This window comes from Podarcis erhardii, assembly GCF_964252035.2.
Source record: "Podarcis erhardii genome assembly, chromosome: 1".
In the NCBI taxonomy this organism is placed as follows: Eukaryota; Metazoa; Chordata; class Lepidosauria; order Squamata; family Lacertidae; genus Podarcis; species Podarcis erhardii.
In genome coordinates, this window is record NC_138497.1 from 90,591,122 (window position 1) to 90,608,924 (window position 17,803).

At 40.0% G+C, this 17,803-nt stretch overlaps 1 protein-coding gene and 1 long non-coding RNA gene across 2 annotated transcripts in view; both read right to left on the reverse strand.

Moving 5' to 3' along the window:
* The window catches only part of LOC309337183, a 642,870-nt gene that overhangs the window by 36,094 nt on the left and 588,973 nt on the right, over positions 1–17,803 (reverse strand). The window lies entirely within an intron of this gene.
* CNTNAP5 (contactin associated protein family member 5) overlaps positions 1–17,803 on the reverse strand; it is a 305,914-nt gene that overhangs the window by 26,803 nt on the left and 261,308 nt on the right. The window contains exons 15-19 of the mRNA XM_081852594.1: positions 16,962–17,089; positions 16,138–16,308; positions 11,385–11,603; positions 9,919–10,158; positions 6,440–6,664 (exon numbers count right to left, since the gene is read on the reverse strand). Of these exons, the coding sequence (XP_081708720.1) occupies positions 6,440–6,664; positions 9,919–10,158; positions 11,385–11,603; positions 16,138–16,308; positions 16,962–17,089 (983 nt within the window). The remainder of the gene's footprint in view (positions 1–6,439; positions 6,665–9,918; positions 10,159–11,384; positions 11,604–16,137; positions 16,309–16,961; positions 17,090–17,803) is intronic.

The following is a 17,803-nucleotide window of genomic DNA, read 5'->3' on the forward strand; positions in this document are numbered from 1 at the left end:
CAGTGAACTGAGCTAGAGAAACACATGCAGGAAATTTGTTTGTCTCTCTGTTATGGTCAGGTAGAAACTGGGCCTGATAGAGCATGGGAGATTGAAAGGTGTCACATACCTAAGTTTTAGAGGGCCAGATTACCTGCTGGTCGGGGGTGGAAATACTTTATATGCCATCTCAGCACTCCAGTGCACAACCATCAGATACTTTAGCAGCTTATTAAAAGAGTGACCACACTTTCTCATCACATCATCACACATGTGTGAGTGATCATTAAAGAGGAGAAAATAATTAGTGGAGGTGTTGATTGAAGGAGGAAAGATAACATTAGTAAGGTAATTATTAACACTGCATACTCCATATGTGCCATTAAAAATATGCATGGCAAGTTTTTTGTGATGATTTATTGTGGACAGGAATACAGAGAGAGAGAATATTTGCTGTGTTAACTCTAGATCATGTCCTGATGGACACAACCAGTTATTACCAGTGCCATTCAGCATGCATTATGTTCCTGGGTGACCACTGAGGTCTCGTACTACAGCATCGTTCCTTTATAGCTTGGATATTTTAAAAAGGTCTGCCTCTTTCTGTGAGAACAGCTGGTTGAAAAATCTGCTCCTTAATTAGCCGCCCATTCCCTGGGGTCTCATGATCTGTAAATTTACTCTTCAGAGAGTGTAGCAGCTACTACTGTGGAATAATGGGACCAATCTTCTGTTTTATTTTTGCAGAACTATACTCAAAGCAAATTAGGATGATAGTTTGTTGTAGTGAGAGTTTTGTTTTGTTTTTTTGAAGCTCAGGGTAGATTCAGAAAACCCAATGCAATTTGAGATCATGGATAGGAGAACTGTAATTCTGAATATGTGTACTTCTGAATATGGGCACATGTATTTCACACACGTTCATAACCGCCCAAGCCCTCCCTGAAGTTTAGGTTTGGTTTGTCATAGGCTTTGTGCCAGCTCTTGCATTAGCTCTCCCTGCTACAGTCCTTCGCTTACTCACTCAAACTTAGCACTGGTTATTAAGGAGTCTGTAATCTTGGGAAACTTCATTTCCCAAGGATGTTAGTGTCCAAGATGCTGTTCTGAGCATGCTTACAGCACCCTGGGTATGAGGATACCTGGCAATGTAGTTTCCTAGGGCTTCCAGATCCTTCTTAGGAACTTAGGGTATTTTGGGAAAGTATTTTCCCAGAGGTACTGGTATATGGAATGCTGTGGCAGCACTGCTCTTAGAAATAATGGAGGCCTCAACACTAACCTTCCTCATTGCAGCCGTGACTCCCAGGGAAATTCGGGAAAAGGGGAAGAAGCAATTTTGGGCTCAGTGACTTTAGAAAAGTTGATGAGGACACATGAGGAACATTGGCAGAGGGTACTTGGATGCCGCTGTGTCTTGTTCTTGATGAGGCCCACTATTTGGAATGTGATTGGATATACAGTACAGTGGTACCTCGGGTTACATAGGCTTCAGGTTACAGACTCCGCTAACCCAGTAATATTACCCCGGGTTAAGAACTTTGCTTCAGGATGAGAACAGAAATGTGCTCCGGCAGTGTGGCGGCAGCAGGAGGCCCCATTAGCAAAAGTGGTCTTCAGGTTAAGAACAGTTTCAGGTTAAGAACAGACCTCCGGAACAAATTAAGTACTTAACCCGAGGTACCACTGTAATACATTTTATTTATTGGGGGTGTGCAGTGAGAAAGGGAATGTTTTGTTTTAGATGTCACCTGTCACTAGCTAGCAGTAAGTCTATTGTTTTACTGGAGCAAAAGTCTTTCAAAGCTTTAGAAGAGGGACAATGATAAGTGGTTATGATCACAGATGTCTGGGAGGGTGTATGTGATACACTATATAAAATTAACTCTGAACCACATGGTTTGGCCACTGGTAAGGCCTAATGCCATTGCTTTGGGTTTTGATTTTGAGCAGGTGGGGGTCAAATTTGTCACCTCCATTAGAATGCATCGTGCTAATCAGCCTTGAATGCTGTGATGGTCTGCTATGGTTCTCAACCACTTCCAAATGTTGTAGTTCCAAGTTTAGTCTTTTGGTCTTGTTTGTCAAAATTCTTCTCTATGTTTCTGTTTATTCTGTTCCTGTTTGTCTGTGTATTCCTTCTACCTCTCTTTTACATTTTAAAGACTTGTGTTAATACTCTCCATTCAGGTTCATAGTCAAGCTCATTTGTATGAATGAAAGCCGGAATGCTAAACCATGCTTAGTTGATGTGACTGGAAAGAAGAGGAAGAGGAACAGGAAGAATTTATCTGGAGCACAAGGATATGATTTTGTTGTGTATGATATTTAGAAGTAATTTGTTACTTTAAAAAACTAAAAAGAAAAATAAGTTTTATTTAAGTGCAAGGCTTGCTTGTCATCCTGGATCTGCACACCAAACTTTTACAAATCTCGCCACAAACATGCTTCGGAAACAGCTTTTAATAGTCTCTGAAAATGCACAACCAAGATAAATTAATATGGATGAGCTACCTCCCATATGCCTTAATTACTTAAGCACACAATCAGGACCACTGCAAAAACTATCAGAGTGGACTCTTTGCTTTACCCACACTTTAAAAGTAACACATTATGTGTCACAAAAATCAGTGTCCTGGCTGGGCTGCCAGGATTCAGTATACAGATTAGTCACAAAACACTAGAATTGCTTTTTCCTTTCTCTCGCTAATCCAAGCAGTCTCGTGGCTGCTGAGTTTGGTTCTCTCGAGCATCTATTGGCCTTTCACCAGCCTGCAGTGCCCTAAATGGTTATATATATATATATATATGGGGGCCTCTAGGAGTTCAGCTAATGAAGAAGGCACCTTTCAGCTCTTTCCCATCATCTGTACAGCAGCAGATACAGATATCTGCCAAGCAGCCTCCTTCACTGAGGGTTGGCCTGTTTCGCATCCAACTTGCATACTCAGGGATTCAGGCTGCTAGCTACTAAAATTAGAGATGCTCCAAAAGATTTAGGCACACTCTTCTTAGCTTTGGATTTTACACATTTTTCACAGGTTCCCACTTTAATCCTTAGAAGTTTTTAATATTAGCAGCAGCAGTTGAACATTACAGTAAATATCAGGTTCCTAATGAGAGTCAGCAAATAAACAGTAATTTCATCATACACTCTGGGCCAGTGCAAGGCAGGCATAATGTCCCTGATTATAATCTGGAGCATATTGCAGAAACCGTAAGCTTTCTTTTCCCACCTGGGGTGAACATGTGAAAAAGCAGAAACACTTCTCCTGCACCTTTTAATAGTTGTATATTGACATGCAATTTAGTGTAAATGGTCATGCAACTACCAGTTAGCTCAATTGGTTACAGCATGGTGCTGATAATGCCAAGGTCACATATTCCTTCATTGTACGGGGTTGGTCTCAGGGTCCCTTCCAGCTCTGTGATTCTGTTGTACATGCAGCAGCCCTGTTCTCTTTTCATCTGGCCCCTCTGCTCCTGCTCTTTCCCTTTTATAGTACCCTAACAATGTTTATGATCATAGTCCTGTAATAACAAATCTCAATAATTTTTTGAGTAGACAGGTATATGTTTGCACTGCATGTGTTTTATATTATCTATGATATAGGAATGAGAAATCCTCAATCAGCGTTTGAAATCAGAAGTTGTAGCTAACTGAAAACTCTGATTAAGCGGGGACTCTGGTTAGCTGTAAATATTTTTTAATCACTGTTTTGGAGGGTCACAGCACTGCTCAGAGGGATCCATCCAGATCTCTGGTTGTTATGCACAGCTAATAACACATGAACAGAACCAGATCATGACTAATATTCAGCAATATTTCCCATGGCCAGTGCAGACCTTTAAGGAGTCTTGGCTTTAGCTAATAAGCAGTTGTCTCAATGAATTGGCCTTCATCCAAAGACTTATTAGTAGCAAGTGTATGTGTGTACCACAGTGCTCTCAGAGAACAAATATACATTCCTATCCAAAGATGGATGGGGCTGGGAATGTGATCTTTTAACTTCTCTATTCAATATTTTTAATTGCATTTAAATATAGGTAGTTACACAACTGGAGCTTTCAGAAAGAGGTGAAATACATTGGAACAAGTAAATAAAATTGTGGAGATCTAATTAAAATGGCAAGAAGGAAGGTGATGCAGCACACACATTTTAATGCATGCATGTTTGTATGTGTGTTTATGTGAGTGTGCCAATATTTATTTTAAGATGACCACCCCCCAACATCCTTTTCAAATTAATAGAGATTATTTTCTCATTTGGCACTTTGGCTACGTTCATTGGAAGAACATTTATTTAAATGCCTCCAGTACTTGCTTAAGTTCAAGTTTTCATAGAATCATAGAATTGTAGAGTTGAAAGGGACCATGAGGATCCCTTGCAATGCCAGAATATGCAGCTGTCCCATACAGGGATCAAACATTCAATCTTAATGCTATCTATGCAGTATTTTTACAGGATGGGTCACATTTTGGTCGTGCTTGCTTCAACAGCACATGAAAATGGGAGTTTCATGTTTGGACTCCAAACACTGCTGACAACCTAATGAGATGACACAGGATGCTAAGTCTGACAGAGGGACTATAGTTTGCAAGGCTGTACTGGGAAATCTCAGCCTTAACCTCCTCCCATTTCTTTCTTTTTCTCTTTCTCTCCAAACACTCTGTGCTCACTCTCTCCACTGCTTATTCTCTCATTTCTCTCTCTCTCTCTCTCTCTCTCTCTCCATCTCTTTCACACACACTCACCATGCCATACTATACTATACAATGCACCAAGACCATTCCATATTATCCCTCCAACAATTCTATAACAAGAGAATGGGCTACTGCTGGATGTATATAAGAGACACCAGTGCAGCTGTAACATACAGTTTTCGCAGGGAAAGGACTTTGGAAGGTTCTTAATTGCCAACCAACAAAAGCTACCTACTTTTAACTATGCACCTCTGTTTACCATTCTGGTAAAGAAACAAGGCAATTACCAATGAGGGCAAAACATGTTGTTTCCATGGAATATTGCAATCTTCTGAAAACATCCCAAAGGAACTAGTAATACCTTTCATTATCACCTTTACCACTAGTGTATATGCATTACTATTCATAGTCCACTTTGTGTTATAACAGCAAGCATAAACTGGCAGCATAAGGGAAAGCAGCACATCAGAAGGCTGCTTTAAATTTAAATAACTTCCCTTTCAATGAGACTAAAAGGGGGGAAATGGAGCAAAGTTAGAACTGACAAAGCCATGAGGAAATTACAGACAGTTGGGAAAGAAATGTTGGCAGTGCAACCAGTGGTGTAGCTAGCTGCTTAAGCACCCAGCGTGGTGCAAAAGCCCTGCACTTGGGGGCGGGGCAAGCCAACCATGGGGCGGGGCAAGTCAGGGCAGAGCATGCTGCACAGAACCTCCACGGAGTCCGTGAGCCCCACGTTGCCATTTTGAGCAGTGTGGAGCCTGCAGGTGCCTGAGCCACCACATCACTCCCCAGGAGAGATGTGTGGCTCAGTCATGCTGCAGGCCAGGCCCTGCGGTCACCCTCCTCAGTGATGACAGCCACACACACTACACACCCCTTCCTATGCCACTGAATGCAACCTACTCCATGATACATCCTCTAAAAGTGACTCTGAAATAGTTGTGAGTGTGAGAGTGTGTGTTTTAAGACAAGTGGAAGTGCATATTTGCTGGATAAGCTGAATTTTACTGATTCAAAGGACCCAATTACTGATACAAAGTCTTGCCTGACGTTTTGCAGGCTTCGCAAATAAAATTCTAGTGAACGTTTACACGGCAAAATTACCCAAAGAGCCCAAAAGGAAGTAATAGGCTGCCATCTCTTCAAACAAAACATTTCTTATTCTAATTAGTTCATGTCACATGTGAGCATTCAGATTTTCTCTCCCTTCTGCTCTACATTGCTCATATGGGGAGGGGGCACCACTGCAACTTTGTTATGACGACAATTTTTTCCATTCCATGCTACTTCACAGCCATCATTTAAAATAATAATAATTGAAATGCCCTTTTCAAGGCTGCATATTCTCCCATCTAAAAATGAAATATTCAAACATAACAGTGGTGGCTTCTAAGCACTGGGGGGGGACCCAAGATCTATGCTAATACTCATGCAAATAGGGCATTTAATTTAAGCCCTTCTTACACATGGGGCTTATCCACATTTAACTTTCCTCCATGCTTTCCAGGCATGCCCTTAAAGCTCCATGTCTGAGCATCTTGTGTGGTGCTGAAGAGGTGAAAAGTAAAACTGATCAGTCAAAGAATGAACATTTTTGACAGCAGATGGCAGTAGCCCTACAAACTAAGTACATTGTGTGTGTGCGCACACACCCACCCACACCCACACCCACACCATTTCATTACTGTAGCCTTAGAAACTTCTTATGCAGCTGAACTGTCAAGGGACCTTTAGCTTTGCACTCTCACTTACCATTCTTGGAAAGAATAACAGCCAAATAGTCATGAGAGGAAGCATTGATGTAGAACAGGAGGCTCGGAGCATGTGTTGTCAGGAACGTAAAGGCAATGTTTTCTTTCGATGTCGAAGTATCTGCATATATGGCTGAGGATGTTGTACTTGCATTTTTGGTCACAGGATAAGGCTCCTGGAAAATGTAGGTAATGGAAGTGCCAGCTTCAAAAAGTGCAGAAACCTCTAAAAATACAAAGAAAAAGCAAGAGAACATAAGACAAGCCCTGCTGGATCAGACACAAGTTGGTCCAGCCTTCAGATTCCAACAGTAATCAACCAGATAGCTAAGGGGAGCCCATAAGCAGGATATGCAACAGATATTTAAAAGGAAAGCAGTCTGACTCAGAATACTAGATTGGAAGTCACTGGAAATCTGGAGCATTCAGCCATAAATATCTGCTTGCTGTCTCAAGCCTGTTTGCATGTGTGTGTACACTGTACATTTTTGCTTATCTACAGTAAGACGAGAACACAATATAGGCAGAACTGTAAGAGCCAACTACAGGTCAGCTCTGGAGTCAGCCTATAGATGTGTCTTTATGAAAGCTTTCTTCATTTTATAGTTGTTGTTGTTTTTTATGTATTTCTATTAAAGATTTTCTTGATTTACAAAGGTATGTGCAATGTCTCCCTTGGATTTTTTTCCCCATGTACCTTTTTTTAAAAAAAATAAATTGGTTTCATTTGTTGAGACATTAGGAAGAAAAGAGGGAAAGAGGTGGAGGGGGGAGATGAGTGGGGGGGTCGGGTGGCAATGATTCCATTTTACTTAATATATGTGGGGTTTTGTGTCAGCGTTGCTTGTGCAGGTTCTCTCCTGTTCACTTGTGTTCCTTTGGTGGTGAGAGAGGTTGGGGTTGGCCGAGGGTGTGGTTGTTCATTTGTGGTTGGCTGTGGTGGTCTTTGTTTTCATGTGTGAGTGGGGTGGGTGGGCGATTTGGATCAGGTTAGTCATATTGATTTGTAGGCTGCTGCTGGATTTTTGTCATCTGGTATTTAAATGTCAAACAAGATGCTTAAAATATGTCTCTCCCTAAAGAAGATACAGTATGACACCAGGCAACTGGGCCAAAATGAAGCATTATAGTGAACATGCAGTGCATCTTCACTGATCTGCTGTTGCATCATGGTCTGCATAAATGGTCAGGGACCAGTCTGGAGTAAAGAATGGGGAGGATGGTGGAGGGCATGCATGGATGAGATAGAAGAAGGAGAAGGAGAAGGAGAAGGAGAAGGAGAAGGAGAAGGAGAAGAAGAAGGAGGAGGAGGAGGAGGAGGAGGAGGAGGAGGAGGAGGAGGAGGAGAAGAAGAAGAAGAAGAAGAAGAAGAAGAAGAAGAAGAAGAAGAAGAAGAAGAAGGAGTCAAATGGAGAAGTAGGTTCTTGAAGTAGGACAAAATCCCAGATGGCCGTGCTTTGCAGTAAAAGTTTATGGAAAGATTACCTCCAATGCATCATTTTTCATATGGCTAAGAATGAGCAGCAAAATTCCAAATAGTTAAAGGGCAGCATGATATCTTCACTACCAACAGTGAAAGCAGCAACATAAGTTATCTTTGTATGCCTTTTACCATCTGAGTCCCTACCTATCCTGAGTCATGCATTTCAGATTCAAGATTAGCAATATCTAAGGAAAGTTAAGAAAAATATGTATTTATGTGAGTAATTCCATTAAATGGTTCTTTGTTGACTTCTGATTACAGGCTTCTTTAAATTTCAGTGTACAAATCTATGAAACAAATTTCTGCTAACACAAACATGTTGTTTTCATTGTCCCTTCTTCAGGCACGTCCTGAGTATTTTATTTGATGCACTTCCAGCAATTTTAATCAGCCCAAGCTCCACTGACTTCATTGGGACGCTGCCAGTTTTACAGCAGGTAGGTTCTGTTCCCCTGCCTATTGGCCAGGCATTTATAATGCAAGAGTAGCAACTAAAACAGAAATGTTCAAACGGATCCCGGCTGTGATTTTAAGATAGAATAAGATTACAGGGGATTATCAGGACATTCCCCAAAGAGCTTTTCATCTAAAATATGTGTTCTTTTCTCTCCTTTTGTATAGGAAACATCTGTTGAGAAATGGCTAAGAGGCCATTGTCTTCAGTCCCATGAAAACTATTCCATGTCTTTTCCTATCTCATTTTACTCACAATTGCCTGACTGCTGAATATTGATTTCCTAGGCTGCTCCCAAGGTGAATGATAAGATGAATCTCTGACTCACAGAGTTGTCCTATTTGAGCTTGGCAAATAATTAGAGCTTGATGGAATGTTCTGCCGAAGCTGCAACTTCAATGAAATATGGGATTTTGCACGTCCCAAATAATTCATGTGTTGACCCAGGTCTGAAATTCTAGGTTGATTGCAACAGCCTGTGCAGCTTCTTCTAATCCACTTTGGGACTCTGGAATTTAATTATATACTGTTGTCCTGCAATCTACTATATATCTGAGGAAAGAGGCAAGGGGCAAAACTTCCCTTTTAAATGTCATGGGGCAAGTGTATGCATTTATTTAGATCTAGACCCTCCATACATTCAGCACCACAGTGGCATTCCAAGGACTTCTTACAATCTCATGGTAAAGTGCAATTCAATAAACTCAGACCAAAACCTCCACCCCACCCCAAACAAGCAACAATAGTCATATTACAACATTATAGTATAAGGTAGAGTGTCAGATGACTATCTCAGTATATGAGTACATAGAGATAGGAGCAAATGATCAACAAATAGCCATGGAGCAGCCATCTTTTTTCCCCAACACAGTGTTACTGGGAAGCATGCTATGCCACCAAAAAGTTCCCAGTACTATTTGTAAGAAACATTAGACTGCTCATTTCAGCAACATTCTTTTTATGCTAAAATAAAGGCAGTGGGGGAGAGATGGAATGACCACAAGGCCAATCAAACTGTAAGCATTCTTCTGCCTCATATTTGTCACCCACCAGCTGAATGACTATCTTCCTATCCATTTTTTTTGGGGGGGGGTCCCCACCCCACTCTCTATGACCCCACAGTGCCTAGAAATTCAGATTACCATATCAGCCCTGGTCTCGACCATTCTCAGATTACCTGTTGACATAGCATTGGAATAAAAATAACAGTTACATTCTGGAGCAGGAGACAATTAACACTCCTCCTTTCCCCCCAATATTGGTTCTAAATTCCAAAGACGCCTTCTTAAAATGGATGCCTCTGCATTTCGAGCTTCTTGATTCCAAGTGAGTTCTATTTAACTATTCCAAAACTAAAAATTAAATGGGGAAAAACTTAATTATACAAAATTTGCCAAGAGGTTTTAATCAGTGGAAAGTGACATTAAAAATCAGCATTTCCCCACAGTGCAGTAATAGTTTCCATCCAATTTCTTTGTATAATGAATTCTGATCAACTTTCACTTCATGGGGGGAAATATAAGAACCTGCTACACAGCCATACCTTCTCTGCAGAATGGTCCTTCGTGTGGAGAGCTGGTGCAGTCACACAGGTAGCCATTTAACTTCTCCACACATTTACCTCCATTTTGGCAAAGGTTACCATAACTGCTGCAATGCCCAGGGCATCCAGGTTTCACACCAGGGGTGACTTTGGCCCTCTCTTCAAGATCAAGTTTCTGCCCATTTAGGTGAAGAGAACGAATACACCCCACAAAGCCCTTCTGTCTGGAAGCAGTTGCTCCTAGTACAAAGGAGACATAAAACACACCATGCTTTTATTTCAAACACCAACCCTTTACTAAAGCAAAGCCCTTATTAAATGTTTTCTAAAAAGGTGCTGTGAGAAGCCAGTTCAAAGACTGTAAAATATGATGTCCAGTGATGCCATATTGATGTGCATGAACACTCAGCCTTATGGAGGGTGAAGGACACATGCAATCTTGGCCTCATATATCTAATGGGCTTCCCTTTCAGCAATATGGTGAGAGTCCAAGCTGCAGGGACAGCAAAAGTGGAGACTTGCTAAACCTAACGTGGACAATAGCTTTGGGGGCTGAATATAGTTGTTCATGAAATCTTAGAACTGTTTTTCATACATTCCAAATTAAAAGCAAGTATTCTTGCAAGTCTCTACAGTGTCTGAAAAATGTGACCTGGGAAGCCTAAAATACCTGTAATAAGGATTTTATAGTACTCATGTTATACCCAGAGCTAATTACAGTCTCCTTTGCATGCTAGATTTTGAGATATTGAAGTGATTTCTTATGATCTTTGTTTCATTAAGTCGTAACACTGGGTGGTGACTGGCGGGGTAGGGGGTAGTCCAACTCATGTTGCCATCATAAATCAATGTATGCTTTGCTATTTTAAAGCCCTTAGCTTAATCTTTACCATAGGTGATCTAAGGTAGCAGATGAGCAAAGGCTTTAGTTGCAGAGCTCTGTATAGCCCTAATAGTCAAGGCAATGTTCATTTTGTAACCATAGATACATTTCTGCCCAGCACTGGAAATGTTTCTATTCCAAGAACTGTGAAAGGCTACTCATTGGTCAAGTGATATCTGTGACTTATCCCATTTCCTTTTCTGATAAGAAGCTTAGACAATTGCAAAGAATGTTCGTCAGAAACAAATCATGGTAGCCAAGGTCATCCATCTAATCTATTTAGAACTATTTGAAAATTATGGATAGACATCGTATCCAACCACTCTGAAAAATCTAAACAGGGAAATGTGCTATTGTGTTGGAAGGACCATCCTGTCCTCAGAGATGTATTTATGGAAGGGTAAACCAGGCACTTGTGCAGGGCAGAAAATGTGAGGAAACAGTGGTGAGTGCTACTGGGCATTTTGGGGATTAGGAACTTCCTTTTGGATGGTGTGATATGAGTTGGTTAGTTAGTTAGGTTTTTTTTGCATGTGTAGAAAAGGGAAGAAAGCATCTATAAACATCACTTAACTGTCCCTACCTACAAATAGCTGACTATTGAGCTGCAATCGGAAATGTCCTTCAGCTGGTGCCTCCAGAATCTTCTTTGGAAAGTCATCCACCCGAAGAGACGTTTCCTTGAGATTCCGTTCAGCATGTACATAATGCCACTGGTTGTCATTCAGGGCTGCAGGAGACTGGACGGTGACATCTACTGGACCATTTCCAACATCTACTGTGAAGGTAATCTCCTTAGGAGCTGGAAATAATAAGGTGAACTATGTGACTTTCTGCTGTGTGAAATAATATGAATCACAGGACCATTAATTGATTTTGGTTGGCTGGTTGTTGTTGGTGGTTGTTTGCAAATAAACAACCACATGATATGGTTCGCTTCCACTCTCCATTATAGAAGCCTTGCTTATAAATCAGATCACTGGTAAACTATTTGCATTTCATGAATTTTAATGTACTGTGTTGCTGCTCATCTCTCTGTGTTATTAATTGGTGCACATGGTGCACAGTCACTACTGTAGGAACAAATATTGGATGGAAGAATAACCATAAGGGCTATGAGAGGGATGGAGGGAGGGAGGGAGGGTGAAGCCTCACAAAGATTTGGAGGCCCACAATCAAATCTAGCATGGATGCTACTGCTTCCAGATTGTTCTAGGTTTGGGGGGGAAAGCCAACAAGATGAAAATCAGGTAATATCATGAATAAGCACAGCTATAGAATGGGAGCAGAAAGAATGTGAAGGTGGCTAGTCTTAATGGCCACTCAATTGTATCTTAATGCAATATAAAAAAGAAATTGAACTACAAATGAAAATTTCCAGGATCAGTTGGTTTTCAGGGGTCCAAATTATTTCCTGAAACTCATTGCACAGAGCCTACTCTTGCATTTTTCCCAGTGTCTAAAGTACTTACTTCCCTTCTCTAGAGCTAGTTTGGGGCATTTTGTTACCACCCACTTTTCTTTCCAGCATGGTCCTTCTTTCCTGAGTAATAAATGGAATGGATAGTAGCAGAGCACATGGTCTGAATGTAGAAAGCCCCAAGTTCAATCACTGACCACTCTGGCTAAATGAACTCTGGAAACAGGAGTAGGAAATGCCATTCTCTGAGGTCGTGGAGATTCACCTCCAATCATTGTAGACAATAACTGGCTAGATGGCATTATGACTCTGACTCAATATATTCAGTATTTGATGGCGTCACTGTGGTATGCAGCTGTTCAAACTCAATTCTGAGATATGATGTAAGCAATTCAGAACAAGGGCAGGAGACATTGGCCTCACTCTGAATTGACTTTTGCAAGAACAGCAACATAGCTATTTTGTCTTCCCTATGCAATGACATCATATAGTCAGTTCAGAGTGATGTTGTGCTTCCTATCTTCCCACAAAAAAAAATATTGAAAGGGAGGAAGTTTTTGCAGCAACAAAAGCAAGCATTTTAGATGCCCTAGATTTTTGCAATTGATTGTCATTTCATATTACTGTCAAACTAAATTTTATATTTTTAGAATTATTAATAGTGTGCTAATATATATTAGCTAGGGATGTGGAAAAATAAATTATTGAATATTTGCAATCTTTCAAACAGTGTGAAGGTCTAAGATCCATTCAAATTTGCTAAAACACTAACCACTTAAAATGTCACACTTAAATTTTCCTCTTTAAAATATACCTCTTTAAAAATATACATCCTTTTAAAAATAAACTCAGTGGGTTCTCACCCTAAAAAAAAAGTAAAATAAATTTAGGGATTTTTTAAAAAGAGGTATAATCAATACATGAATTATTCTGCTTATTAAATCACTGGTGGATGCTTGAACCTGCACAACCCAACTTTGTAAAAATTGAACAGAATGAAAGGAGGTTATAGAAACTTTGTATTCCAAGCCAAAGCAGAGAATCTTACAAGTTAGTTAAGAGAAGATGTGCTCCTCAAAAGATTTATTCCACAAAATAAATCTGGAACATATGGCTCATAGAAAAAAAACTTAGCTACAGAAATAAAAGAAACTAAAAGAACTGAGAACGACAACAATGCTCTTCTCACATATCTCTTGATAAAACATAAACTTGCTTGAAGTGCCTCAGGATTTCTTTTGTATTCTTATTAAACTAGGTCTGCTCCCATTTGGGAACACTTGTTAGCACCACTCACATCTTTTCTGGGTTGTCTGCAGTGAGTCATCTGGTGTGTGAACCATGTCTGCAGGATCAGGGCCTGGGATGTAGGTCTCATCAGCATCAGATTTGGGGGTACAATCAAATCCAGTGCTGAGTGAATAGGGGTTGAACAGGCAGCGTGGCAGCAGAAGTCAGCTGTAACCCTGTCCAAAAATGAATAGGCACAGCAGGCTCAGAAAGCAAATCTGAGCCAAGCCTGCTACCCCCTCCCAGAAACAATAACCTCCCTCTGACATACTTCCTTTATGGGAGAGCCTGGAGTGAGTTCAGTCAGGGAACTCAAATTAGTCTCAGCATGGCCTCATTATCAGTTATTGGGATAAGACTGAGCCATGAGTCCTGGCATGGCTACCTCTGTTAAAGCACCGTCTCTGCAGTAATTGGCTCCTCTGTTCATATAAATGGGAGAGGGCTTCCATCAACTTGCCCTCCTTCTGCAGATCCACACACCATATCCCACCTAATTTCCAAGAGTCTCCCTAGCAGCAGATGGGGAGATGGACAGAAAAGAGATTGAAGAAGGAAGAGGGAGGCAGGAAAACTCCAGACCATTAATGAGAACAGCTAGGATTTAAGCCATGGATTTTAATAAGCAGAGACATGTCTAACTCTGAATTGGTTCAGGGTGTATACTTGAACCAAATATGGCTATTCAGCTGCAATATTTACAGTATTAGCTCAAAGAAGCTGACAATCTATCTTCTAATGAAATCACTGGTTCCATATTTGCCCACATTTTACACCAGCTGATTCATTATTCTTTCATCAAAGCACATGCTAAACTATAATATTGATGGATTGCATTATTTTGACATCGTTTTATGTCAAAGCCTTGCATTTTTTGTATATAAAAAAATGGCCCTTGAGAATGAAATATAGCACACTGAAGTATCAACCAAATAGGACTTTGATGTGCAATTAACACTAAAGCATACCTCATTACCTAGTGATAATGCACCTCGGCATTTACCATGGGTTTAATGAATCAAAAGGCCTTGGGGGCCTTATTTTATTAAATTTTATGTTGAAGTTATTATAACCATATTATGGAATGATGGCACTTCATTCCACGTTTGTTCAGCCTGATGGAATTTGGAACAGAATGGCCTTATTGCACTCCAAAGTCACAACACTGTTCTCCCCACATCCATTTCCATTAATAGGCTAAACCAGCAGAATAAAAGATAAGGTAAAACAACCAATAAGTTTTTTTTTTATTTTTTTAACGCGCTGGGCAGTAATTGCAAGTCAGTCCCCGAGTGAGGCTGTGTGATTGACAAGTGACAAAAAGAACCATTATGTGTGTTTTGGATCCCTCTCACTTCATGTTCATTTGCATGCCAACTACTTTCCAAAGGCATCTTGCATAAGTACTGTTTGTCATTGGCCAAAACCATCTAATACCAAGAGAGGCAAGGAACTGATAACTGAGCTGAAGAATTTTTTTCTTCCCATGACTATGGAGAATTGAAGCATTGCACACACACATACAGAGAGAGTGAAAGAACACCTACACACTTTTAAAATGACTACATAAGGAAGTTTCTGAGAAGCCTCCTCCTGCTACTGCTATAACTGATGCCTTGGTCATGTATGTGCTCACCAACCAAATAGCTACTTTGCCAGTACATCATATATGACATACTTTCCTCCCGGTATTTTACTAATAATGCCATAACAACATAAAGTTCATTTGCTGGACAAGTGCCCCATCTGGTCCAAATGCCCCAGTTATTGTGTGCAGAGAGGCAGTTAAGGGTAACTGTGTCCGAAAGGAGGCCTTGTTCAAGCTATTGTCCCATAGTCCACCGTGAAATGTGTTCATATGTGACCAGTTTTTACTTATTCTCTAGTGATGCTTTAGTGCACATGAATAAGATTATGCATACTCATACTAGTGTGTGTTCAATCTGCTTCTTTGTCTAATGGTGAAATTATAAGCAAATGTAACAAACAAACAAAATCCATTTTGTAATACAGAGAACTTTACATGCAACTGCTTACCCCCTGCTCCCATTAATGAGATTTTTAACTGGCTGCAATTATTATACTTTTTAATTCATTTTGCATTGCTATTTTGTTGTATTTTACTATCATTTTATTGCTTTTTCTTTACTATTGTGAGCTACCTTGAGACCATTTGCTGGAAAGAAGGGGTATATATGCAACAATGAAATAACAAATAAATAATATTTGACAGCCAGCCAGAAGAATGATCAATTCTCAAAGTGCTGCCAGCTGTAAAACTGAAATCATTCTCAATTCTTGCTTATCCCACCCAGTCCTTAGAACATTTCTAAGACCTCTGCAGTTTTGAAAACCTAATTTCAATCTCTAAAATTCCACCACCACCATCTTTGTTGTTGTTGTTAAACACATCTTACTGCATTTCCTACATTTAAAAAATAATAATAATATTGAAAATCAAAATATAATTCAATATATAAAAGGATGTAAACCTGCAATATCAGACATCAGTTCCCAAGCCAAGAAAATAACTCACTAGAAATATTAAGCAAATGTGCAATTGCACACACCCATTCTCTGATGGTTAGTATGAACATTGTACCATGATGTCATAGTACACACTCACAGCTTATTTCAACTCGGATAAAGTCTTTCATCCCCAAATTTTCCAAGAAGACCCCGGACACAGCTGTCGTCTTGAAGAAGAAGGAAATATCTGCACTGAATTCTGCGTGGAAGGTTGGGAACAGGAGGTAGGATGTCTCAGTGTTGAAAGAGGCTGCATTCCAGAACTGTCCTGCAAATAGCAACAACCTTCTCTATAGTTAACTGTAAGCAGATAGTGTACAAAAATGCAACAACAACAACCCAAAGGTGCATCCTTTTAGCTCATCATAAAAAGACATAGCCTATAGAAACGAAGCCAGCTGTACTAAAGGAAAGAAAACACAAAATACACAGAAAAATGAAAAGCTATGGATGATACCCAATTTTGGGGGTCTACTTACATAACAGCCATTGTGCTAGCATGAGCCTGTTCTTAGTGCACAACAGCTGAAGGCATTGGGTCTCTTTCATTTTGCTGAAGATGCTACATGACTACTCTTATCATTATACACAATGACAGGTAAACTTGGCCCGCAATCCCCTGCCACAATGTCAGCTCTCCAAGTTCTTGTCTTAATGTTATGTTGGATATCATCCAATGGATGCACAAGTAATATACTGTATATGCCACACACAAACTTATACACAAACCCCAACTTTTTTTTAAAAAAAAGTACTAACAACAAGTTTCTTTTAAAATGGTCCAGCATGTGCCTTTAAACAAGCCGGACAGTGATATTATTTTTAAGTGTCTGTTTTTTTAAAGTGGAATTTATATTCAAAGGAATAACACATAGGTCTTGTGCAGCCAGTAAATGGATACTGAAAAGGGCTCGTACTCACTATCTCCATAGCAACGCAAAGGGCCAATTCTCCACACAGCTTCAGAATTAGGTCTATTTGTGTCGGTGACAACAATCTGGTTCACAGGCAAGTGTTCTTTGAAGGAAAGGAAGCCAGTATCATTGGTCCTGGATATATATATGTATATATAAAAAAGGCATATGAATAAAAGCTGAAATAGTTGTTTAATTATTACTTTGATTTCTAAAAGCATGTCCAGTGGATTTGAAGTGTATGTAGATAAAATGCATGTAATAGCTAATTAACACATGGATAAGCAGTTAAAATGTCTGACATCTGACATCTACTCACTACTCCCTCCACCTCCATTTTTATTTTTATTTTTGCAAACAGTCTGATGAACCAGAGTAGAAATTGGATATGGGAATTCTGTATAAATGCCCCATTTTTGGCTCCCTGGAGATGTTTCAGGATCCCAAGCACAACCACTGTAGATGACTCTAGCCTGTGTAAATGTAAGGGTAGAAGTCTCTGCAACAGCATAGAGGAATAGAAATCATAAAGCAAATGCAGTGCCAGCTCTCATGGTATTCCACCATGAAGTAATAAGCAACACACAACCTGAAACAACCATTGGCAGGGTTAGAATTCAAAACAGGTAGCTGAATCTGCAGTAACCAATTTGCAGCATGCAATATAATAAGGGGTCAATACATAAGGCTTTTCCTTAGCACAAAAGAGAACCAAGCAGCTCTTCCCCATTTGCCTGGAACAGGGTGCTATTTCAGCAATGATGGTACAAGTAATTGATGCTACAGGCAGCGATCATTTAATGCATGTCTGATTGATGCACAGTCATGCACACACTCATTGCTGTCAGC